The sequence below is a fragment of the Pipistrellus kuhlii genome, unplaced genomic scaffold, assembly GCF_014108245.1.
Source record: "Pipistrellus kuhlii isolate mPipKuh1 unplaced genomic scaffold, mPipKuh1.p scaffold_m20_p_41, whole genome shotgun sequence".
NCBI lineage: Eukaryota > Metazoa > Chordata > Mammalia > Chiroptera > Vespertilionidae > Pipistrellus > Pipistrellus kuhlii.
This window is the reverse complement of record NW_023425542.1, coordinates 3,601,596-3,627,303: the sequence shown is the minus strand read 5'-3', so window position 1 is coordinate 3,627,303 and position 25,708 is coordinate 3,601,596. Positions and strand designations below refer to the sequence as shown.

Below are 25,708 nucleotides of genomic sequence, written 5' to 3'. Positions count from 1 at the left end.
TCTTGAAGCCTGAGCACTTGCCCTATAGCTGCTGCATCCCGCCAGAGTGCCCTGCTTCGTTCCTTCTCTTCACATTCTAAAACGAAATGACTGGACAGTTGTCATCCTCTCTTTCTACAGTATCTGATGTGAGCCAGGATTGTGGGACGATTTTTTTCAACAATCTCAAAGACCTACTGTTAATTCATAACCCATTTTAAAGCATTATATTTCAGTCTGCATTCGGGGCATTTTAATACCATGGCTTTATTGAGATATAAAGTTCACCCACTTAAAGTGTATAGATAAAATAATTAATTGATTGATTAATTAAAATCAAAACAAGTAAATTATACAGGTCAGTGGATTTTAGTATATTCAGTTTGCCACCATCATCACAATGAATTTTAGGACATTTTTGTTACCCCAAAAGGAAACCCACTACCCACTATGTAGAAAGAATTGTGGTAGGCATGATTGGTTCTGAAATGACTAAAACATGGTAGCCCCTAGCTAAAGGTCAGTGATCTGGGACAACTAAATTGACAATGTTGTAACAGAAGTAACACAGCAGTAGGAATAATTTTATCTATATTTAGGGTTTAATAAACACTTCAGTGAAGAAGTGATGTGTGTATTGGGTCTTGAAGGGCAAACCCAGATTGGATTACAGTTGGTCATGCAGTGTGTGTTAATAGGTTTTCATAATGTGTCAGTGATGGTCACTAATTCTGCGTAGCCATTTCTCCATTCCCTTTTGTTGCACTCCTAAGACACAAGGAACTTGTCATTAAAATTCTCATGGAAAACCAGTATTATATAAACATAATTTTTTATATATCTTAGTTATAGACCCTTTTATACTCAAACATCCTACCAAGGGGGAGAGGAGTATCTTTTTAAAATTATTTTATTAATTTTTTACAGAGAAGAAGGGAGAGGGATAGAGAGTTAGAAACATCGATGAGAAACATTGATCAGCTGCCTCCTGCACGCTTCCTACTGGGGATGTGCCCACAACCAAGGTATATGCCCTTGACCAGAATCGAACCTGGGACCTTTCAGTCAAAAGGCCGATGCTCTATCCACTGAGCCAAACTGGTTAGGGCAGAGAGGAGTATCTTTTACAGAAAAAGAAACTGAGGTAAGTAGCTCTACTAAGTAGAGTGTCTTTTAGTATAGCTCCCTGATCCATTTTCTGTACCATTCTTTGCCATTGGACTCTAGACACATGGAAAATGCCTCTTTTCAATTCAAGTCAATATAGTTGTCATTTATTGAATATTTACTTTATTCAAGATCCAGAGCCAGATGCCTTAGCATTTAATTTCCTGTGTAAGATTTGGTGTCCTTTTCATTTATTCACTCATTCATATATCCATTCATGCAATCAACATATACCTCATACCTGCTATATCCTAAACAGTAGAGGAGGTGCTGAGGTCAATTTATAGTAACACAAAACAGGACATTTCTTAACTTTCTCACTAAATTGCTCTTTGCCAATAGCACCTATCCTAATTTTTCAACAATTTTTATTGCCCTGACCCAACTGATTTAGGGATTGATGCTGTATCTGCAATCATAATTATTAATATAGCCAATCCTTACATTGAACAGAGGAGGGATCCAGGGTGGAGAGGGGAGGTGAATGCCCAGGGGCATAATGAAGCATGTCAGTAATAAAGCATGGGCTAAACTCCGTATCTCATAACACCCTGGGCAGAAATATTTCCACATTTCTTGCTCTTTCTCATAATTCTACTCAACCTGCCTATGAAAGCTAGGTTGTTGAGTTAAAAGAATGCCCCCAAAAGTTCACTCTTACATGTTACCTACTTCTGAAACCAAGAAAAGGCAGTAGTAGCATATGTGGAGACAGGAAATGAGGGATGAAAGTGAAAGACACATTCTCAGTGAAGGTGTTTACACCCAGGTTAACATCCTCAGGAAATCCACACAAAATGAAAAAGAATAAATACCTTTTGGTACTTTAAGAATCATAAATCTACTTCTGCCTCTGGCCATGACAGACTACTGATGATGGAGTTGCTCTCTTGACAAAACAATTATGAAACTGAACAAAATATACAGATCACCTTACTCCACGAAGGATACTAAAACTCACAAAAAAATATTAAATTCTTGGTATTTCAGGCATTGAGCAGGCAGCACAGGATTCTGATCCTTGAGTAAAGAAGCACACATGATAAGCCCCGCAGTAGCTCTGGCTTTCCGGTGGAGTCTCTTCTGGTCTTGGCACAGAATGGTGGAGCTCAAGCTAAATGCTAATCTTAGTAAGCTCAGGGGGCAGACATTGGAATCCCAGGCTACTGAAATAGCTGGACTTTGCAGGGCAAGGAAATGGAGAAGTGGAGGCTTCATGGTAAGGGCAAGGATAGCAAAGTCTGTGTAGGTTTTCACTTTGGCTTGTTGGCTAAGGGCCAGCTATATGTATATAGAGTGAGACTATCCATGAGGCTTAGCACGGATTGCACACTGTAAGGGCTAACCAATGATGATGCTCAAGGTCATGCATTGCTAGGAGATGTTGGAGATCCCAGTCAACCTGAATGAAGAGCACCTCAGGCACCCCAAACAACCACACCTTAGCATTAAGGACTGTGTCCTTGAATAAGGGTCACACGCTAGGGCTAAGTTTAAAATGAAAATAGAACTTAAAAAAATAACTTGTCCAAGCTCCACAGCATCTAAAGGATCTGCCAATAATTTACCTGCCTGCCAGGACAAACTCAATACCTTTAAAGGAAAATAATACAACCCATACTCTCTGCAATGTATTATAATATCTAGCATACAATCATACATTAATGAACATTAAAGAGAAGATGTTACCCGTATTTAATTGAAGGAAAAAAAATCAGTGGATCCTGAGGTGACTTTGAAGTTGGAATTAGCAGGCAAGTCCTTCAAAGTTGCTATTATAAATATGTTCAAAGACTTAAAGGAAAAGGTGAATGTAATGAGTAAATAGATGGAGAATTCCAACAGAGAAATGGAAATTATAAAAAATTTACCAAATGGAAATCCTAGCATTAGACATGAAACTTTAAAATTCACTGGATGAGATTAAATGTGGATTGGAGACTGTATTAGAAAGAGTCCATGGCCTTGGAGACTGAGCAATAGAAATCATGAAATCTGAAAAGCAGGGAAATAATATTGGGGGGGGGGGGGGGGAACAGTAACTTGATGACTTGTGGGCAATACCAAAAGATCTGTATATGTGTAATTGTAGTCCCAGAGGGCAGAAGAATAATTCTTGGAGAAATAATTACCAAAAATGTCCCAAATTTGGTGAAAAGCCTTAACTGACATATCCAAGAATCTCAGCAAAACCCTAGCAGGCTAAATATAAAGAACACCACACTAAGCTAATCAGAGTCACACTCTGGAAACCAAAGAAAAAGAAATAGAAGTTACCAAAGGAAATGGTACATTATATACAGAGGATAACAATATGAGTGATGGCCGACTTCTCATCAGAAACCATGGACGCCAGAAGATAGTAGAACATTCAACTTTTTTTTAAGTGCTGAAAGGAAAAACAATTCTCAGAATTTTCTACTCAGAAAAAAAGTACCGTCAATAATAAAGATATTTTTTCAGATTAAAAAAAGTACTAAGAGAATTTATTGCCAGCATTCCTGATGTATAAGAAATGCTAAAGTTCCTCAGGCAGAAGATAAATTATACTAGGAAACTCAGGTTTAGAAAAGATGAAGAGTACCAGGAAGGATAAATATATGGGTAAATATAAAAGAATGTTTTATAATTAAATATATATATATAATCATTTACAACAAAAATATTATGACATTGTATTGTGAATATGTAATACATATGACTACTATACCATAAATATAGTAGATTTACACAGTTGTAAAGTTTTTAGATTTTACATGAAATGATATAATAATCTAAGTATTCAAAGTTAACAATGCATGTTAAATTCCTAGAAAGACTTCTAAAATATAAAATATATAGCTAAAAAGACAATAGTAAAACTTAAATTGAATTCTAAAAGGTATTTAGTTTACTTAAAAGAATGTAAGAAAGGAGGAAAAGATAAACTAAAAACAGATGAGACAAATAGCAAAATGGCAGACCAATAGCCAACCATACCAATAAATTAAATGTAAATAGATTAAATACTCCAATTAAAAGATAGAGGGAAAAATAAAAGCCAAAAGAAATTAAAATATGACCATAAAAAGAGACAAGAGTGGAGAGCCTTTCTCCGGCCATGGTATGAAATAGATGTTGGGATGGAAGAGAAGGCATGGTGATGCTGCACTCTAGCTGAGGAGATGTAGGAAGGGGCCCTGAGCCAGGGGGCGCAGGTGGCCTCTGGAAGCTGGAAGGGGCACGGAAATGATCCTCTAGAATACGTGCCCTGACCAGAAGGAAACAGTGCTTGCAACACCTGACATCTATGTCAGACTTCTCACTTACCGTTATCTTACAAAACTAAGATAATCAGTGTGTGTTGTTAAAAGCTATGGGTCTGTGGTAATGTGTTACAGCAGCAATAGAAAACCAATACAGGATGGAAAAACGTATACCCGCAGATAGCATTAAAAAGCTCACGTGGCTACATTAATGTCAGATAAAGTCAACTCAAAGACAAAGAGTTCTGCCAGTGATAAAGAAGGACATTTCATACTGAGGAAAGGGTCAACACATCAGGAAGATATGAGTCATAAAAATATGTGTATCTAACAAGAGCTTCAAAATACCTGAAATAAAAATGGGCAGAATTGAAGAAAAATGATTGGAGGTCTCCTTAAACCTTTCTCTCAGCAGTTGATAGAACAATTAGACAAAAACAAATCAACAGACCATAAGGACGTAGAAGGTCTATAAGGCCTTGCTGGGCCTAATTGACGTTTCTAGAACACTGCCCCTAATTTCAGAATGCATGTTCTTTCCTTGTGCACACAGTACATTCACCAAGGTAGACAAAATGCCAAGTCTTAAAGCCTGTCTTCATAAATGTTAAAGGCCTGAAATCATACTAATTATGTTGTTTGACCATAGTAGAATTAAATTAAAAATAAATAACAGTCGGTGTTGCTCAGGAGGTCCTAGTTCAATTCCCAGTCAGGGCATATACTCGGCTTGCAGGCTCCATCCCCAGTGTGGGGTGTGTAGAGGCAGCCAGTCAATGATTCTTTCTCATCATTGATATTTCTGTCTCTTCCCTCTCCCTTTCTTAAATAAAAGTAAATAAATCTTTCTTTAAAAAATAATAACAGTAACAGATGTAGGAAAACACCAAATGCTTAGGACTTAAACAAAATCTAAAATGATGCATGGATAAAAGAGGAAATCACAAGGAAAACGAGAAAATATTTTGAACTAAAGGAAAACAAAAGTCATAACATGTCAAAATTTGTGGTTTGCACCTTGTGCAGTGCTGAAAGCCTTGCAGGATACATCGCCAATGTTCAAAGTGCTCTCAGCTCCCCGGTTAGGGCTGATCTTCCTTTTGTACTGTGCGCTGTGCAGCTGGTTTTTACTCCATCAATAACAACATTTCATTACATCTATTTGCTAACATGTCAGTCTCTTCCTTGCTAAACCGTAGGAGCTGTTTTAGGACAAGTGCTGTGTTCTCTTCTGTGTTTTGTCTCTAGTTTTAGCACAATGTGTAATTCTGGGTTCTCGGGAAATTTTGAATGAAAGATTGGGAATGAATGGATCTTATTGTCTTCAATAGGACCCTGTGCGGGCCCTTTTGACACCTGAGGAAACTGAGGCCCCAGGTTACTTACAGGACAAGTGACACCAGGTTTCCAGTAATCCCCAAACATGTTCCTTTCAGGCCCTGAGTCACTGACTGAAATATCACCATTAAGAGGAGCAGCTCCCCAAAAAAAGTACAAATGATTACCAGAGCCTGGCTGGTGTGGCTCAGTGGTTGAGCATCGACCTATGAACCAAAAGGTCACAGTTAAATTTCCGGTCAGGACACATGCCTAGGTTGTAGGCTTGATCCTCAGTGGCGTACAGGAGGCAGCCGAATCAATGACTATCATGTCATTGATATTTCTCTCTCTCCCTTTCCCTTCCTCTCTGAAATCAATAAAAATACACATAGTAAACTATTAAGTTAGCTATTACAACATCATCATGTAGTCTTCTCTCTGGAAGATGAGTGAGGATGCTTCAAAGTCTTGGAGCTTTTCATAAAGGCCTGTAGGGAGCATGCGCACTGACCCACCACCTATAGCAGATGGGAGAGCCCAGGCCTGGCCCTGTCAGGGGGCTCTGAGATAGGGCTGGAGGGTTAGCAGTGGAGGCAGCACCACAGCCTGGTCCCACCCCGGCCCCTGCCTCTGCAGGAAGCACTTGGAGGCCTGAGGTTGCAAATGTGGGTGGTGGTTCAGGCCCCACAGTGGCTCTCGGCCACCCACGCTGGTGGGGCCGTGCCTGGGAGCCTCTTGTTTCTCCATTTTCTACCTAGCTTTCAGTTTCCAACTGGGGTTTGTTTCCCCTTTGTCTCTGGTTCAGCTTCCTTTTCCTGTTTGGTTTTAAGTAGAGTCTGAAAATCAAGTGCTGCCTCCCGAGGTCTGTGGTCCTGAGATCAGCAGAGCCTGGGAGGACAGGACTCAGCTCCTCGGGTTCCCTGTGCTGCAGCCTTCCAGCCATGGCCACGGGGTGAGTACGGGGACCAACAAGGGGACAGCGGGATGTCAGAGGAAACCTAGAATCATGATGGTGTCGAGCTGAAGGGGCCATAGACATCATCCCAGGTCCCCTGTTGTACAGTGGGGAGATCCAGGAACAGAGCAGCGGGCATAAGACTTACCCAGGGCCACCCAGCGAGATGCTGACAGCGTGCACTTTCCCTCCGCTGGTCTGTCCATTGCGCGGCCTGTGTCTCTCGATGCCTGTGGTCTTTAAGGCTTCTGTGTGCAGAGGGGGTCTGATCTGTCTGAGGGGCTTGTGGTTTGGCTCAGGTGCTATTGATGGGGCCTGGCTCGCCTCTCCAGAACGGCCTGTAAACATTCAGGTTGTTTTCTCTGAGTGCGGAGCAAAGAGGGAAGAACCGAGGTTCCTTTCACAATGGAAACTTCATGGACTGTACGAACAGAGTCCTGACCTCAGCCTGAGAGACTTGGACCTGGGCCGTCAGCTCCGAGACTGTTGTATTTAGCACGATGGTGGGCCACAGCGGGTCAGAGTCTGCTTGGTTAACGGCTTTCTGAGGGTGGCCTTACATCTGACAGGACTCCTCTGCCCTACAGCTAATTCCAAGGAAGATGGTGGGTGATAAGGCAGAGCTTTACCTCCTTGGATGGGGCCTTTATTTGATGAACTCATTACAGCTTTGGATCTTAGCATAAAGTTATAATCCCTGCTTAAAAAGTACTACACAGTGTCCAAAGTGGAGTTTTACCAACTTTTATTTTAGAAAAAGAGAAAGACAGAAACATCTACTTGTTCCACTTATTTATGCATTCACCGGTTGATTCTTATAATGTGCCCTGACTGGGAATCGAACCCGCAACCTTGGCATAGTAGGTTGATGCTCTAATCAACTGAGCTATCAGCCAGGGCCCAATTTTCTTATTTGGTTCATTTCACCATGTTGGGCAGAGGAAGGTGCTATCACTGACTTTGTGGGCGAGGCAGCCAGCCTGGCACTTGCTCACAGTCATGTGGCCCTTGAGGAAGGACTGGAGTTTTCCAGGACACACAGGTTCTCTGGAAGCATGCTGCGTGAGTTGCTAAAACTGACATCCCAGCCGAAACCGGATTGGCTCAGTGGATAGAGCGTCGTCTGCAGACTGAAAGGTCCCAGGTTCGATTCCGGTCAAGGACCTGTACCTTGGTTGCGGGCACATCCCCAGTGGGGGATGTGCAGGAGGCAGCTGGTCGATGTATCTCTCTCATCAATGTTTCTGGCTCTCCATCCCTCTTTTTCCTCTCTGAAAAATCAGTAAAAATATATTTTAAAAAAACAAAAAACTGACATCACAGTGCGTAGAACTTGCCCGATGAAGCTCCGAGGGGCAGAGCCCAGGATCTAACGGGACCGGGCACACATGCTGGGTTTTCATGGTTCGCTTTACTCCTGCTCCTTTCCAGCCACTTTTCTATCATTTTAGTAATTGCCTTGAGGGTTAAAGAATTTGTGGGTGCAGCTGTGGAGAACAGAAAACTTCCTACTTCAGGGGCATGCTTACTTCCAGAGTCTGGAGGAACCAAGTCTCTTTCAGTTATAAATGTCAGCTGCTGGCCCTAGCTTGTTTGGCTCAGTGGATAGAGCGCTGCCCTGCGGACTGAAGGGCAGGTTTGATTCTGGTCAAGGGCACCTGCCTGAGTTGCAGGCTCCATCCCTAGTTGGGGGCATGCAGGAAGCAGCCAATCAATGTTTCTCTCTGATCATTGAAGTTTCTCTCTCTCTTCCTCTCTGAAATTAACTTTAAAAAAAAAAAATTTTTTTTAATGTCAGCTGCTGACTGCAGGGAATGGTCTCAGAAGTGAGTGGGGAGGGAGCCATGCGATGTTTTTAAAGTCTTTTTAAATTGTAGGAATCCAAGAAGTTTCCACCTTAAAAGGACCTAGGAGACCCGAGACCATTTGTCTGCACTAAATCATCTAGGTTAGAGGCCTTACCCTCCACCTATGCCAAATTAACTCTCATCTTTTTAAGTATTCCTTAATATTTCTTTCAGAGGAAAAAAGTTCCATTGCTCCTGGTGATAAATTAAGAGTGTAATAGTACCTGGCTGGTCCAGCCGTGAGATACACAGATGGGGACATTGAGGCCCGCGGTCTCAGAGGCTATGCTGTCCCATTACTCTTCCCCTGGAAGTGTAGCCAGTTCATTTGGGAGCTTCTTGGAGCTTCTCTGTCTTCATTTCCAGAGAATGCTGTGTGCTTTCCGCCAGCAGCATTAGCATAAAGGACCTAGGCAAACTCATTAGTCAACAGAGCCAAATATCAATAGTACAATGATTGAAATTTCTTCTGAGAGCCAAATTTTTTAAACTTCTTCTAATGCCACTTCTTCAAAATAGACTCTCCCAGGCCATGGTATTTTGTGGAAGAGTCACACTCAAGGGGCCAAAGAGCCACATGTAGCTCGAGAGCCACAGTTTGCCAACCAGGGACCTCGGTGATTCTTGTGAGGTGTTCATGTTCCTCAGGTGTCCTGAGCCCAGGTGGCTGGAAACTGGTTCGTCCAGTGGCTTCTCTTAGGTCATTGAACCCATAAAAGAGAAAATTACAGCAGCCATCCCCGTTTGGGTTACATGCCAAGCATTATGCTAATTACGTTGCATACGCTGTATTTAATCCTCATCCTCCAAGTGTTCCTCTGTCATTCCCGCTTATAGACAAGAAAACCAGGTCAGCAAAGTGAGATTACTCATCCCAGGTCCCACTGGTATCCCTGGCAGAGCTGGGCTGTGAAGCCAGGTCCCTTGTGTTTTCAGGAGCCAGACTTCACTATAGCCTCTGAAGGAACTGGCCCCACTTTACAGAGTATGTGTTAGAATCCAGGCCTCCTGGTCTCTGTTACCCTTTGCAGTCTCTGATCTCACACGGGGGATGCCATGAGACAGAGAGACATTCTCTGTCCTGTAGCTCCCGTGCGTTTCTCTGCCCATCATCCCTTCATTCACCATCTCCCCTCCCTGCCGGGACTCTTCCGGGCAGGAGACAGGGTTACTCATTTCTGACCATCGCTGGGCCTAGGTAATGCTGTGCCCTCCCAGGTGTTCATTGAACTGAGCCGAGTGGTCATGCTGATGGGCAGGGATATTAGCTGGGCTGTTAATTCACCCTCAGAGTTGAGCATTCTGCCCCAGGCCTTTTCCCCGCCAGCTCTTTACAGCTGTCCCAAGGCTGTGTTGAAACTCGTTCCACTTCCACAAGTGTCTGGGGACACTGGGACATGTTGGAATGTGTGCTAGTAGTGGTAGCCCTAATGTCCACATGGCTGCCAGATGGCTCCCCAAGGAAAGGGCTGTGCTGGGAGCCCTGAAGGAAAGTGTGGGTGTGAGACAGGCTCAGCCTCTCCCAACAGTTGGTGGATGTTTTCCCAGAGCGGCGAGACCAGCTGTCCGAGCATCTGGGACGGGGCCGCAGTGGAGAAAAGGCGAACATCTTGAGGCACGTGACGTGCAGTCTGCTGGTCCCACCCAATCTGGATGAAGAAAAGACATCAGGTTTAACACTGAACTCATTCTTTATTTACCAAGAGCCTCTCTTTAATTCTCGTGCTCACAGAAACGGGGCTTGAACGTCACCATTCAAATTTCTTCACGTTAATATATGCAGGTCTAACTTGCTGTTTTCAAAATGTGGTCAGGAGGCCTGCCTTTCAGTGGTGTATGACTCAAAACTGTATTTATAACAATATGGAGACATTATTTGCCTTTTTCACTCTTGTGTCATGCGTGAACAGTGGAATTTCCCAGAGGCCGCATGACACGTGTTGACATTATCACTGTGGCAAGTAATGCAATGTGTGCTTGTGCTTTAAAAGTCCTCAGTTTTCATTTTAAATATGGTACATATGGACAGACGTACCTGGCACAAACAGCAGCTTTTTGACAAATGCAGTAATTTTTATCTGTGTAAAGCGGTCCTGAGACAAAGTTTCGAGAGGCATGACGGAGGCATGGAGCGGGCTGGGACTGGGAGAGGATGCAGGGCTCCCCCGAACTCACCGCCTAGGAGGCAGCATATTCCGTCTGGGTGGTGGCATCGGGGAACCTCCTCACAGGCGTGAACTATTTCAGAACGAACCTGGGAACACATTAAATCTGTCTCAGGCTTGTCCTCGTTACGGAAAAAGTCACCCTGCAGGTGCCTCCCCGGTTGCCCAGAGGAAATGATCTTTCCGCTGCAGAGACCTGGCCATCGCCCCCTGCACCCACCTTGCCTCTCAGAGAAAAGGCAGCTGGCATTAGGGGGTGCCCGGTGGGATGTGACACGATAGGTCCCCACTGTCACCTGTGTCCCATTCTTGCTGTTTGCTCTGAATTTTATCAGGGGAAACAGCCCAGAATGGGGACAGCCTACAAGACAAATGGCCTAAACTCTGCACACACAGAAATCAGTATCAATGACAAACAAAAACATGGTCCAACTTTCCAGCTTTAAAAAGAGGGTAAATTGACAACCCAAATGTAACACGTGAAGTGGATGCTGGATCCCTAAAAATTAAAACATTTTAGGAATAATTTGGTAAATTATTAATTTTCTTACGTACAATAATGGCATTTAAGCTACCTATTAGAATGTTATTTTATTTTCTATTGGTTTTTTTAGAGAGGAAGGGAGAGGGATAGAGAGTTAGAAACATCAATGAGAGAGAAACATCGATCAGCTGCCTCCTGCACACCTCCAACTGGGGATGTGCCCGCAGCCAAGGTACATGTCCTTGACCGGAATCGAACCTGGGACCTTTTAGTCCTCAGGCTGATGCTCTATCCACTGAGCAGGTTAGGCCTAGAATGTCATCATTTTAAATGATGTAGGCCAAACACCTTAGGATTGCAGTATATCTGCAACTTACTTTCAAATGGGGAAAAATGACATAAAAAGTTAGGTGTCGTAAAAATGTTTTACTGCCAAAACCGGTTGCGGGTACATCCCCGGTAGGGGGTGTGCAGGAAGCAGCTGATCGATGATTCTCTCTCATCGATGTTTCTAGCTCTCTATCCCTCTCCCTTCCTCTCTGTGAAAAATCAATAAAATATATATATATTTTTTAAATGTTTTACTAAGTGAAGCAGGAAGCCCTGTTGAACAGCAGAAAGTAGGCCCTATAACCTAGTCCCGGCCCCTCCACGCATTAGCCGCAGGACATTGAGAAACTTCCCTCTCCAGGCCTGTTTCCTCCATCCGAAAGAAGTACTTGCAGATATTCCGCTCTGACGAGGCTGGGCCTCCAACCTCTGCTTCTCAGTCCCTGGCGGGACCTGGTGAGGACATGCCTGTGTAGGTCTCCTCATTCCCCCGTGAGCCTGGAGAAGCTACAGCCCCAGGTGATCGATGGCTGAGGGTGCTGCTCCTCCTCTCCGAGCCTTTCCTGCCGCTGTCCGCTCTGCCTGAAATGGTCCGTTCCCCTGGCAGGACGAAGCATGCCCTTCTTGTACCCACAGCACTTGGCACACACCTGTACATTGTGGGCCTCTCCCACCCCTCCCCCATTAACAGAGGCCACGTCTTGTATTCAAGAGAAGGTTGAGTTTTGTCTGAGTACTGGGCCTTGGAATATATTTGGTACATGGTTGGTACTCAGTAAATGGGGTATTGTCTTGGTTTATTTTGTGAACTAATGCAAGAAGAGAGAGGAAGAATGGGGATGGCCAGATTGAAGGTGCATTTTGTCCCTCCCACCCCCAAGGAATCCCTGAAGGCTGAGAAATACAATACTGGGCAAAACTAGGCAAACTCAAAGCAAGCTCAGTTTGGCTAGCGTTGCTCAGTGGTTAGAGGATCAGCCTGTTCACGGACCCACTGAGGGAGCGATGCCTGAGAAGCCTGAAGGAGAGGCCTCCAGAGAAAGGAGGAAGAAGGTGGGGTCCCTGCCTTGGGTACTCTGGATAAGTCACTTAGTGTGAAGTGGGTAAAGGTGATCACTCCCTTCTAACCATTGTTTTGAGCGTCACATGAAATGTGGGCTTTGACCTGCAGGGGCCGCTGAACTGGCAGGTGTGTCCTGGCTGCGATCCTGGCAGTGAGGGCAAGCGCGCCATCCTGGGGCTCCGGACCATAGCCAGAGCCTGCGTTCTTGGTGTGGCTGCTCGGAATCTCAGCTGCTTTTCACGTTCACTCTCCTGGCTTGTAGGTTGAAAGTAAACAAGTCAGGATTTCACAGACTGGCTCTGCTTCTGCTTGGCTTTGGGAACATTTATTTATAGCCACTTCCCCCTGGCCTCCCACTGCTCCCTCCCTCGCTTATTCCCTTGGCAGCTACTGAGCCCATGGCTGTTAATGAGAGCCTACCTGCCACCCCAGAGGGTGTGGAGGGGGACCTGGCGGTCAGACCTGACTGCCCTCAAGGGGGTCATGGTCTGGAGAAGACGATGAGCTCTAACTGGCCCCCATGAAAGCTGGAGAGTAACCAGAGGCTCACAGGGCCTTTGCACGGATAGCACCAGCTGGGTACTGGGCACCCTCATATAGAAAAACACAACAGCACTGTCCTGTGCCATTTTGTAGCTGCCTGGTTTTCCTGCTAGATGGGGTTTCCTTAAGGGCAGAGACATGCCATGCCCTTCCCAGGGCCCAGCTGAGGGCCTTCCTCTGGGTGGTTAGCAGTGAGCGGGAATGAATGAACACATGTTCTCTGAAGGCAGAGACATGACCTGGCCTTTGAGCAACGCTGACATGCAAATCTGTGGATGTAGGAAGAAAAACGCATGTCAGGCAGAGGAAGCATCTTTAACTTCTTGAGTAACACCAGGAAGTCAGTGTAATTGGCCCAGATGTCCAGAGGATGCTTTTGCTGTCAGTCCAGGCCTTACCACCGGGCTGCCAGCTGGGCTGTGTGGACAGACTGCCCTTCTCCCCCTGATCTGCACCAGATAGGGTGTGGGTAGCGTCACAGGAGAGCAAGGATGAGGTTCTGGAACCAGCAAAGAATCTGTTGTTTTAGAAATCCATATGTAAACGGGGAAAGGAACTGTGGCCTGAGCCCTGATCACTCTGCAGGGGAGCCAGTCTCGGGGACGTGCCCTTGCTGGCCCTGTGTCTTCAAGGAGGCCTTTCTGAATGAGGTGACTTTAGGATACGTAAGAATTCCTGGCAGCCTGAGCTGGGAAAGCACCCCAGGCAGAGGGAGCAGTGTGAGTTAGAGCAAAGGGGCCATCGAGTAGGATCTGTTAGGAGCCCTGAGGATATTAGGGACAGAGACCGGGTGCCAGTGGGCAGCCTGCGGGAGAGAAAGGGAAAGCGGGGTTGAGTAGGTGCCAGGCCCAGCAGCCAGCTCCCATCAGTGGTATTCACTAGGTACTGAGCCTTGTGGCTGTTACTGAGGAGAGAGAGCAGGAGTTCCCGGCAGGATGACAGCACCTGGTTTGCTGGCACTATCCTGGGTTTACGCTGAATGTCCTACCTCCCTGAAAGTCCCTCCGTCCCAGGCAAACCGGGTTCCCAGTCCTGCTGGGGAGACATGATGGACAGAGCGATAGGTTGTTCCTTCTGAAGGGAGCCGCCAAGTCAGGGCATCGGGCCAAGCAGGGCCACTGCCAGCGCTGGGGAGAGACAGGGAAACCCTGAGTCTGTCTGTCCAGAAAAGACAGGAGCAAAGAATGTGGCTTCTCCGCTGAGCCTCCAAGAGGGGCTGAGCCGCCGCCCACATTCCCGTGTTCCCTGGAACTGGCCAGCGAGACGCACAGTCAGAGGCAGCAGCCTCCCCGCTCTGCGCAGTAGGCTTGTCCTCGGGGCTGCATTTCCTGACAGATCCCAGGCCGCAGCGAGACAGAGAACCTGATGCTAATCTATAGCAGGTGCTCTTGTTCGGCAGCTGCTCTCTGAGAATAAAGAGAGGGGTTGAAAGGCACACCATCATAAATGCTCTTCTTCACAATCATTTCTTCAGTGAGCAGTTGTGTCTACAACATGCAGGGCTGGGTGCAGGAAGGGAAAGCGAGCCCCGCTTTGGGGAAGCTCACAATCCAGTTGGGCAGACGCGGAGAAGCAGGACAGACTGGCGGGTCCCCTGCTGAGAGGCAGAAGCAAGCGCAGGCCTCGGTGCTGAACTTTCCGGCTCAACCGTGGGCGGGTGCTCTCCACCCCCAAGCCTCTGGTGACCAGCCTGTTCCTTTCTTTTGCCTTCTGGCTTTCCACCCTCTGCCCTGGCTTGTGAACTTACACTGTGCTGCAGGTTTCCGTAGGAAAGCCTGGAAAAGCCCTGCCAGGAATTCGCAGGTGGGGAGTCCAGGCGCCTGTACACAAGCAGAGTGTGGCTGGGCCAGTGTCTGCCAGCCTGGGACAAATTCAGAAATTCATTCCTGGTCAGGAGGGAGTGGGTCAAGAGAGCAGCAGCTGGTGGGGCAGGAACCTGCTTTCCCGAGGGTTAGGCTGAGTGAGCAGTGTTAGACCCCAGGGGCCGGAGGGAGGGTCCATCGACCTGGTAGCTCAAACCCAACTGCATTGTCACCAGTGATTCCCACTCATGAGCTGGTGATTTGATCATCTAAAAGCAGCCCTGTGAGAATCGGCTGTAGCTTTTCTCCAGCCCCACGTGGTTCCTCAGAGCCAGACAGGATGGGGAGCACGGAGTCCGCATCTACACAGGCACAGAGTGTGCGGGGCCCGTGGGGAGGGTGTAGGGACAGACTTTCTGAATTTAGCAAAGGAATTGTGTGTGTGAGTGCAATCATTCAAAAACAATATACTTAAAAAGAAAATGCTTGTCTGTCAAACGTGCTTTCCTCAAACGATCCGTGGTTTAGACAGATGGAGTTTCTGAAGCCTTTGGGTACCGCGAGGATTTTATTAAAACAAAACAGAACCCCAAGCGGGTGGTAGTGAGACAGCCCTGCGGCAGAGTAAGCGGCTCTTTCCTGGCCCTCAGCTTTTGTCGCCGGGAATAAATAAGCAGGTAGACAAGCACCGTCTACATGGAGGCGGGAGCAGCAGGGCTTTTGGTTAACCACGAGTTCAGTTTGAGCCTGGTGTTAAAACAGCAGCAGCAGAAGGCACCCATGGCGATAATGACATAAGAAAAATCACTGTTGGTGTTTGAGCACCTACTAGGGCCGAGCACTTTCTTTATATCTCCATCCAAGCACCCCTAAAGTGTGTGAGGTGTGCACTCTGCGCGGCACCTGGCCCTGCCTCTGCCCTCCCCAACCCCCCACATCCCCTTCCTGATTCTCTGGGCTGAAAGCTCTTCATCGGGGGAGGGAGGACCACTCACAGCATTGCCTGCAGAGAGGCTCCCCGGCTCCCCACCCTCCAGGCCCTGGAAGATGTAACCCTCTGTCCCCTTTCCTGAGTGGCCGTGAGCTCTGAGGAGAGTGGCTGTCACACTCGGCTCAGTGTCACTACATGTGTTTGACTCACTGGCATCTGTGTTTGTCAGACTGAGATGCCATGGTCCTATCCAGTCGTAGGACCCAGACACTCAGAGAAAATGTAACAGGTCAGAGGTCACTAGAGGAGAGTGACAGGCAGCAAGGGGGCTATGTCATGGGAATAATGGATGGAAGAACCAAGATGCCCCTTCAGTCATTCACTGGACTGTCATGTGCTGTCCAGACACCGTTGTAACACGGGAGGGCAGGGCGTGGACTGTCCCAGAACAGGAGGGGCGCCTCACAGCTGAGACCACTCCTCAGCGGGGTGGGCTGCTTAGGGGGGGCAGGTTTCCCTCGTTGCCGGTTTTCATTCAGTGGCTCGGAGTCCACTTAGGACCACCTAGAAGGCATGTCGTTTGGACATGAGAATGGCTTGGACCATCTCGAGGATTCTGCTCAGCCCTCCGAGTCTACCCTAAGCATTTATGAGGCCCCTGGTCTGTGCCCTGTTCCAGGAGCACAGCAGGGCCTGCCCCTGCCCTCGGGGAACCTGCACTGGAGCAGGCGCATTGCTTTGGGTCTTCCATGAAGCAGAGGCCAAGGCCCTGGGGACATCAGTGCAGGATGGAGGGAGCAGGAGCAGGCAGGGGGCTTCCGGCCAGGATGCCGGCGAGAGGGCAGGAAGGACGGACAGAGTGGGAACCTCTCAGACCACAGCACACAGGTGCTGAGGAGGCCAAGCAGGGTTTCCTCACCAAGGAGGCCCGTGTCGGGCATTGATGGGGCAGCCTGGAGAAGCATGGGCCTCTGTGCGACATGGTGGCATTCTGAGAGGCGGCCGCTGGGACCACCGGTCAGCTCTGCTCCGTCACAGGCTCTCCTGGAGCTCTGAAAGGCACTTCCATGGCCGCCACCAGGGGCTCTGCCTGCCCTGCCACCCGGCACCTGCCCTGAGAGGACACTCAGCTCTGCGTCACCTCAGGGCCTCCGTGGTCACGTGCCAGCAGGCAGAGCCGGGTTTCAGCTCCCATCCCTCAGGCTCGGTGACATCCTTGTTTTGCTCGCTGACACCAGGCTGCACTCAGATCTCTCCCAGCCCCTGAGGCAGTCCAGGGCGGCTGAGCATGGCAGTGACACAGCTTAGCCCGTAACCTGATTCTGGTCAGTTTATATTGGAAGGAAACTAATTTAAACTGAGGTCTGTTTCTGTGTACAGTGTTAATTTCTACCAGGCTTCATGAAGACAAGGCCCAGAGGGAGGGCTCCTCTTCCTAAGCACATTCTCTTTTTTAAGAGATGTGTGGGCTCTAACTGATTTGGCTCAGTGGATGGAGCATCAGTCCTCAGACTGAAGGGCTCCTGGGTTCTGTTCTGGTCAGAGGCATGTACCTTGGTTGGAAGCTCAATCCCCAACCTAGTCATCCTGCATGTAGAAGGCAGCAATTCACCAATTGATGTGTCTCTCAAGTCAATCTTTCTCTGTCCCTCCTCCTCCCTTCCATTCTTTCTAAAAATCAATGGGAAAATGCCCTCAAGTGAGGATTAACAAGGGAGAAAAGGAAAAAAAAAGAAAGAACACGTGGTTTCAGGCGCCAGAAGGCAGAGGCTGGTTCTCCCTCCCGGAGGGTATCACGTGGCTCCCTTCTGGGAAGACATGCCTGTTTTGCTCATCACCGGTTTCCCCTTAAATGTCTGTTAAATGAAGGGTGAGCTGTGGGGGAAGATGCAGCACCACTGCACAAAAGGCCCTTGCGACTCACTTCTGATGCATCTGTCCCCGGACAGAGCCCCCAGCATGAGGTGCCCTGGACTCCGAACCCCAGAGCAGCGCTGGGGGTGGACAGCAAGTTTGAGGCCCAGCATAGTGTTACAAAGCGAGTCCCCAAGAGATGGACCACCGGAGCCAATTTGATTAAGCATGCTAGAATTTATTACAGATTCGAATCTGGACTCAAACCATGGCTGACGCAGCAGCCGGTAAACACCCAGGTAAGAGCCCTGATGGAGGGGCAGTCCCTCCAGAGCGCTCACACAAAAACACAGACAAACACACACCTACCGCGGCCAGTCAGGCTCTTCGGAATGGGGGTCCCTCATGGTCCTGGCTGGGGATTCCAGTCATGATCCCCAAGGACCACCAAGGAGCCGAGTCCGATGCAATAAACAAAAGAGCCATCTCTATGCTAGCATAGGCTATCCCACTCATGCCGGCAGCATGGCGGAAGAGAGCGAATATCGCCCAGTCCAGGAGTTTTATTCAGGTCGGTGATGTCACTGCCTCGGCTAACCCTGATTGGCCCCTTAGGACTAAATTCTAAAGACCGGGGACGGCCTGCAGGGTTGGTTCCCAGTCACACTCTGCTTGACATTGGATGTGGCCCTATCTTGCCCATAATACAAAAGCAGAACTAAAGGTTATCTACAGTTTCTACCCCTGAAGCTACTGAGTCAGTGGGAGTCAATCTCCTGTAACTACCCTATTGTTTAAGCAAGCAATCGAAGGTAGAAGTCAGATAGCAAGGTTAAAATTCAAACAGCAGTTTTTACCCAAGTATGAGTGCTACCATATTTCATTCCCCACTGGTTTTTATGTACATGAGTCAAATCATTGACTCATCCTACTTCCTTGCTTTCCAGTCCCCTAGCACATTTAGCCTTACTTAGCCCCAGACTTTCTCACTGGTTAGCAAAAAATGTTTTTACAGTTACCAAGACCCCTAGTAACACAGTTCCCATCTGTACTGTCCTCACTGAAGTCCAGTTCCCCTCCTGCAGGCATCAAGTCTCCTGGCCTATATGGAGCCCAGGCTAGGGATCTCACGGTGAGGCCGCTGGCTGCCAGGATCCAGGCCGTTTTCTGTGCAGGAGCTAGGAGTGGTGTAGCTAGGTCTGGGTGCTGTCTACTTCAACAGCCGTGGGTGTGCTCAGGATAACAGTGTAGCATCCCTTTCAGGTTGGGGTAAGTCCTTGGGCAGTGAACTTCTTTACCCACACAGAGTCTCTGGGCTGGAAGGGGTGTACAGGGTCCACAGTGGGGCACGGCAGTGCATCTGGAACAAACTTATGCATGGCTTCTGGGTAAATTGCAGAGCCTGTAAGGACTTGAGCAAGGGAATGGTTATGAATTCTAGCTTTCAGTTTCTCCCTGACCCCAGGAAGGATGGAGGGAGCTCTACTATATATGATCTCAAAAAGAGGGGGGGAACCTCTCCCGTTAGAGGGTATACCTGGCCCATAAGAGGGTGAAGGGCAGGGGGTTGGTCCAATTTTCACCGGTTTTCAGGACAAATTTAATTAAACTTTTTAGAGTTCTACTCATGCCTGTCCTAAGGCTTGAGCTATACTTTGAGATACCTTGCTATAAAGACTGTGCTGTCATCTGATCCTATGACTACTGGCAGCTTGAATCTAGGTATAATCTCCTGGAGTAATTTCTTTACTACAGAGGCAGTTCCTATTCTACGCTTCAACCTAATCTGGGAAGGTGTCTATAAAAACTAGCATGTACTTATACCTTAATGCTGGTGGCTTAATCTCTGTGAAACCAACCTTCTAATGCTCTCCTAGGGAATTTCTTTGGGGCCCAAATTCCCAGGGGGTCCCTCTATTCTTCCTTAGCATTTACCTGTACACAGACAGTACTTTTAGTGACTATGCTTTTACCTTACTTAAGCTTCATAGTATCTGCCTCACAGAAGTTCAGGAGTCTTGATGATGCCTAAGTGGGTAACCTGGCTTGACTGGGCAACTAACATCCGACTTAGAGCCAACAGTCTGTCATCTGGTAGGGTCCACCAACCATCTGGTCCTTTGATGACCTGCTTCTGTTCAGCCAATTCCTCCTCTTCTTTGGTGTAGAGGTTGGGATCCGGCAGGGTTACTAAGACTTGTAAAGGCCCCACTGGTTTTTGGGCATCTTCCTTTGCAGTTTGGTCTGTGGCTCTATTTTCTCTGGCTTCAATTGTCTCCCCTTCCTTTGCAGTGCACTATTGCAACTGCTTTTGGGAGTCAGATGGCCTCAAATAAGGCTAAAATAATGTCCTTTCTGGCTGGAGTTGGTAACCCTCTTTCCCAGTGAATGGTACAGTGTCCCCATCAAAGGCCTCAATTAGGGACAAAGGTTTACTGATGTTCCTCTGTTCAGGAACTGTGCCCAAATGGTATGGTCCAGGGTGACTACTGCTGTTCCTGTATATCAGATCCCATCCTGAACATAACTGTGTACAGTACCTCATCTGGTGATGACGGCCGGACATCTGTCAGTACTGCATCTGTTACCTCTATGCAGTCATGAATGGGTTCCTCTGGATCATCTGGAAGCAGGCTGGCAGGGTTGATGGCCAGTGTCTTATGGAACCGGATGCAGGTCTGGTCCAGGAGAAGAGCTTGGCACTGGGTGATTCTGGTGTTTGACATCCATCTCTCTGGAGCACCCGAAGGGGGGTCTCAGCGGCATGGGGTGTTGTCAGGGCTAGTTCCTGGCCCAGAGTCTGCTTTCACCAGCAATGCTGTGGTGGCCACTGCCCAGAGGCACATTGGCCACTCTGCTGCCACAGGGTCCAGTCTCTTAGACAGATAGGCCACAGGTCTCTTCCAGGGACCTAGAGTCTGAGTGAGAACCCCTTGGCAATGCCTCTTACCTCACTCACGTAAAGGTGGAAGGGCTTCGTGACATCTGGCGAGGCTAGGGCAGGTGCTGAGACGAGAGCCTTCTTTAGCTCCTCAAAGGCCTGTTGTTCTACTTCAGTCCAGTTCAGCTGCTGCGTTCCTCCAGTACGTGTTCCTTCTTAGGTCTACAGTCCTTCTTGATGTCCAAGGAAAACAGTCAGTTTGTCTGGTGGCTCCCTGGACTGATATCTTCCTAGAGGTCCCATCGGCTCTGTTAAGACTGAATAAACTGCCCAGTGCTCACCAGGAAATTAATAGCTTTGCCTCTCACTTGTAAGGTTACCCTTGGGGGCTTAATTGAAAGGAGCCCTGGTCCTGTCAGTCTTCTTCCTCGAGGTTAAAAACCCTTGGAGTCTAAGTCTCTCTTTCTTTCAGACCTTCTCTGTCTCTTCTGGCCTCACCTTCTGTACTTATACTTACATATTCATATCACTTCTCTTCTGCTTCTGTCTAAATCCTTCCCTCTCGGACTCCCAGAGTCTCTTTTTCGTTCTTTCCCTCTCTCCCTGTTTCTCCTCATCACATGTACAACTTTCATAAAAACTTTCACTATTTTACTTTAGCTTTTAAACCTTCTTTCTATGTCCTTCAAAAGTCTATAACCATACCTCAAATCTTCCTACAGATAAAGATCTCAGATTCTGATAAGACTGAAAAGGGGAACAGGAGAATTTTAACTGTGCCTTTAAGTCCCCTAATAGAACACGGTGAAAAGTGTCCAAGCAGTCACAGGGGGTTAAATCATGTTTTCACATTGTTTTAACATAATTCTAAATAAATTATTGAAGTCTACTTAAATCTATAAAGTAGATACATATGACTGAAACCAAAAATGATTCCCAAAGTTTAAACAAAATACAAGATGTAGGTACAAGCCCAAATTCAAGCTTACAATGTAATTAGAAATGATAACAATGACATATGAGAAAAGCAAAACAAAACAAATTAATATGGCTATCACTTTTTCTACATTAAGAGAAAAATATATGACTTGGCCTACTTCTTCACAAGAGGCACACTATAAATTCCCAACAAATTTACTTAGGTCTGTATGAAACAACCTGGATAGGGCTCAAGTATCATATAGATTCCTCATCTGACAAATGAGAATAAACCAATCCTTGAGATCTTTGATCATTACTGCTTATTCTTATCACATGTAATATAATTTAGCCTGCCATATTCTAGGCATTTAGTTACTGTAATTAACTTTTCCTAATTCAATTTATACTTTGAACTTTTAAAGCTGGCAAGTAACATTACATTTCTCAATCACAATTCATACTTAAGTAGCTATATGACTCTGCTTAGCTGATACCAATGACAAAGACTAAACATTGTAAGCAAGGCCATGGAACCACCTGCCACTCCCTGCAGATCATAGTTTCTGCCTCATGGTGGGGAATTTTAAAAGCTGCTTACAATGACTTGGGAAACCAGTTTTAATTTATCTGCTGCCTCCAGCTACTCAAACAACTCTTGGAGGTGAATGGAGGCAGGGAGCAAGCGGGTCCCAGGTGGCGAAGGCGGTGCTGCCACCAGGGCGTTTTCATCAGACTGTCCCTCGCTTGCCTCTTGCTAGCAAAGGTGCAATGGGGGAACCGGTGACCCCTCCACTGCAATCACACTCCCTGAACTTTCTGACAAACTCTTACTGATTTTAAAATTATAACTTGAGTTGACACACACACAAGGACCAAATGGCCCACAAAATATTTTCCTTTTCCTTTAAAGATTTTACAATGTACTGTAATCATTAATTACATTAAACTTAAATGGCCAATTAAAACAAACAGTTCTGAGACCCTTCCTAACATCGAATTGGGGTTCCAATTAGGTGGGCCAAAAGGGAAGACGGTGTTAATCTGGGCTGAATCTGTAACCAGCTCCCTATGGCCGTCAAGAACTTGTTTTCTCCCTTCAGTCTTTATTCTTTCTCTCTCCTCTGTGGTAAACAAGGTGTTTAATAATTGCTGGCAGTCATCGCGGGTGGACTGGTGAGTGTAAAGTTACCAGCCCTTGGGGGTTCTGCCAAAAGCGGGGATACTCCACTCTCCTCTGAGATCTCACTGGGGGGTCAAGCCCCTTCCCCTTGCTTGGGAAAGTAGTGGAGACAGCAGCGGCCACATAAGGGGGTGGGCAAGGGAATTTCAGGCCCAACATCGGGTCTTCCTCAGGAGCCTCTAACACAGGGGGTGCTAAAGGCGCCTGGCTCGGCTTCTCTCTGCTCGCCTGTGGCCGGGCGAGTAAGACGGACCTGGGAGGTCTCTTTCCCAATTTTCCTTTGTCAGGGAGACAACCACACTCCTTCAGCCATTTGGGGTTATCAAAAAGAACATCAATCCAGATATCAATGTATGGAATTTGGTCCGGATGCCCAGGGCTCCTATAGACTATCCGCCGGACTCCCGTGCAGGGCTCCATGTCTAGGGTCCCTGTTGAAGGCCAATCAATCCCAAATGTCGGCCACTCCAATTCACAGAGTCTCCGGAGAGTGAAGGCATCTACAGAAACACCATAGCCTTCACCCCGTTTTCTGAAGTCAGAAAAAATTTTTAATCATACATTCAAGGTGACTTAGGTGACTCTCCTTCGAGTTTCCTTGCCCCATTTCTCTCTTTCTTCCCAATCTATAAACAGTTAGGCAACAAATAAGTCCAAAACAAATCCAAAAGAGAAAAAACGAAAACACTTTTACCAATTCCCACACACTCAATTGCGGCCGCACTCTCTCAACACTCACAACACTCATTGAGACCAGAACAACACTCACTCAGACCAGAACCAGGGATAACCAGGCAGAACCAGGGAGTCTCCAGACTCCAAAACCAGGCCTCGGTGGTCGTCACCGCAGGCAGAACCAGGGAGTCTCCACATTCCAAAACCAGGCAGAACCAGGGAGTCTCCAGACTCCAAAACCAGGCCTCGGTGGTCGTCACCACCTCGGTTGCGAACCAGGAGTTTAGCGGCGTCCCGCCTCCCAAGTTCACGATAACAGGGTACGTACCAAACCAGGACAGGAAGCTTCAAGAAACTTAAAAGAGAAACCAGGCCTGACTTACCGGCGCCGAGCAGGCAGATCCGGGCATGGTCCGATGTTCCAGAGGACGTGAAATTTCTTAGAGGGGCTTACTGAGAAGCCCCCCTGGTGGGATCTCGCTGGGGCCTCCAAATGTTACAAAGCGAGTCCCCAAGAGATGGACCACCGGAGCCAATTTGATTAAGCATGCTAGAATTTATTACAGATTCGAATCTGGACTCAAACCATGGCTGACGCAGCAGCCGGTAAACACCCAGGTAAGAGCCCTGATGGAGGGGCAGTCCCTCCAGAGCGCTCACACAAAAACACAGACAAACACACACCTACCGCGGCCAGTCAGGCTCTTCGGAATGGGGGTCCCTCATGGTCCTGGCTGGGGATTCCAGTCATGATCCCCAAGGACCACCAAGGAGCCGAGTCCGATGCAATAAACAAAAGAGCCATCTCTATGCTAGCATAGGCTATCCCACTCATGCCGGCAGCATGGCGGAAGAGAGCGAATATCGCCCAGTCCAGGAGTTTTATTCAGGTCGGTGATGTCACTGCCTCGGCTAACCCTGATTGGCCCCTTAGGACTAAATTCTAAAGACCGGGGACGGCCTGCAGGGTTGGTTCCCAGTCACACTCTGCTTGACATTGGATGTGGCCCTATCTTGCCCATAATACAAAAGCAGAACTAAAGGTTATCTACAGTTTCTACCCCTGAAGCTACTGAGTCAGTGGGAGTCAATCTCCTGTAACTACCCTATTGTTTAAGCAAGCAATCGAAGGTAGAAGTCAGATAGCAAGGTTAAAATTCAAACAGCAGTTTTTACCCAAGTATGAGTGCTACCATATTTCACATAGGCTTTCCCAGGGGGTTCGACACCCAGCACTGTACGCAAAGTCACTGGCTGGACCCGTGAAATGTGCGAGGGACTCATGGGAAGGGCAATGAGGGTACATGTGGGATGGCTTGTCTGCACTGTCCATTGAGCCACTGTTACGATGATGATGGTGGTGGTGGTGGTGGTGGTGGTGGTGGTGGTGGTGGTGGTGGAGGAGGTGCAGGTGGTGGTGGTGGTGGTGGTGGTGGTGGTCCTCCGCCATCCACGTCAGCAGGGAGCTGACAGGTCCTGAGGAAGCTCAGCCCTCAGGGACACTTAGGCACCCCCTTCCTTGGCCAGTGGGACGTTTCCAAGGCACTAAGGGCTGATCTCCTAAAAGCCGTCAATCCATCATCCCATAACCACTGGGGCTGGGAGTGGGACCTTTTTCAAATGTTTTATTTCCCTCCAAATGTCACTTTTCCTGGCAGCTTGGGCTTATTTTGAGGACTGTCCACTAGTACACACACTTTTGCTTCTACGAAATTATTTGGGCTCAAATTGTCGGGCTTTAACTTCTGTTTCTAATTCTAACACACTGGTGTTCACATGGCCTCCCTGTCATAGCGGCCACACCTCGCTGTTGGTGCGCCTGCCTTGCACCGGGTCTTCCCTCTCTAACGGGGCTTCTGGTGCGCTGCAGACTGAGCGGGGAGCTGCTCAGGATGAGGAGCTGGTGTGCGGAGGCAGTGGGCCTTCCCTGGCATCCAGTGGCAGGAGCGCCTGGTCTTAGCGATGGCTGTTTCCTTTTGCTTCTCCCCTGGTTTCCTGCCATATTCTGAACAGACGACATTGTCTCTTACTAAAAGCGTACAGCAAAGCAGGCACAGCCGTGTTTGGATTGCTCTCTCTCTGTTCGGAGACGGCCTCATGTTTTGTTGTCTACGGAGCCTGTGTGACGGTGCCCTGTCACAGTGTCACAAACGGAGTGTTCCGTTGGCTGCTGTGAAGAAGGTTGTCTATGTCGTGTGCTCCACAGGCGGACAGAACTGGTTGGCAATCCCAAATGTGATCGCTGAACTCCTGTGTGAATTGGTATCAGTTTTCCCAAGTCGCTAAGGCCCTGTTTGTTTCATCCACAAAGTGGGGTGATTGTGGCTACTTCATAGGTTGTGAAGCCCAGCACTCTCATGCGGTAC

At 47.6% G+C, this 25,708-nt stretch overlaps 1 protein-coding gene and 1 long non-coding RNA gene across 6 annotated transcripts in view; one reads left to right on the top strand and one right to left on the bottom strand.

Annotated features, from left to right (window-relative positions):
- The window catches only part of EVL (Enah/Vasp-like), a 113,767-nt gene that overhangs the window by 48,615 nt on the left and 39,444 nt on the right, over nt 1–25,708 (top strand). The window contains exon 1 of one of the 5 annotated variants that reach the window (XM_036411756.2): nt 6,534–6,663. The exons of the other annotated variants lie outside the window; for them this stretch is intronic. Within the exon in view, the coding sequence (XP_036267649.1) occupies nt 6,653–6,663 (11 nt within the window). The 5' untranslated portion in view covers nt 6,534–6,652. Of the gene's footprint in view, nt 1–6,533; nt 6,664–25,708 lie in introns of those variants that run through there. 5 annotated transcript variants of the gene reach the window in all.
- Nucleotides 2,149–23,926, bottom strand: LOC123651258. The gene is made up of 3 exons (XR_006739848.1): nt 23,726–23,926; nt 12,484–12,486; nt 2,149–2,160 (listed from the first exon to the last, which is right to left on the bottom strand). It is a non-coding gene; the product is annotated as an uncharacterized LOC123651258 (long non-coding RNA).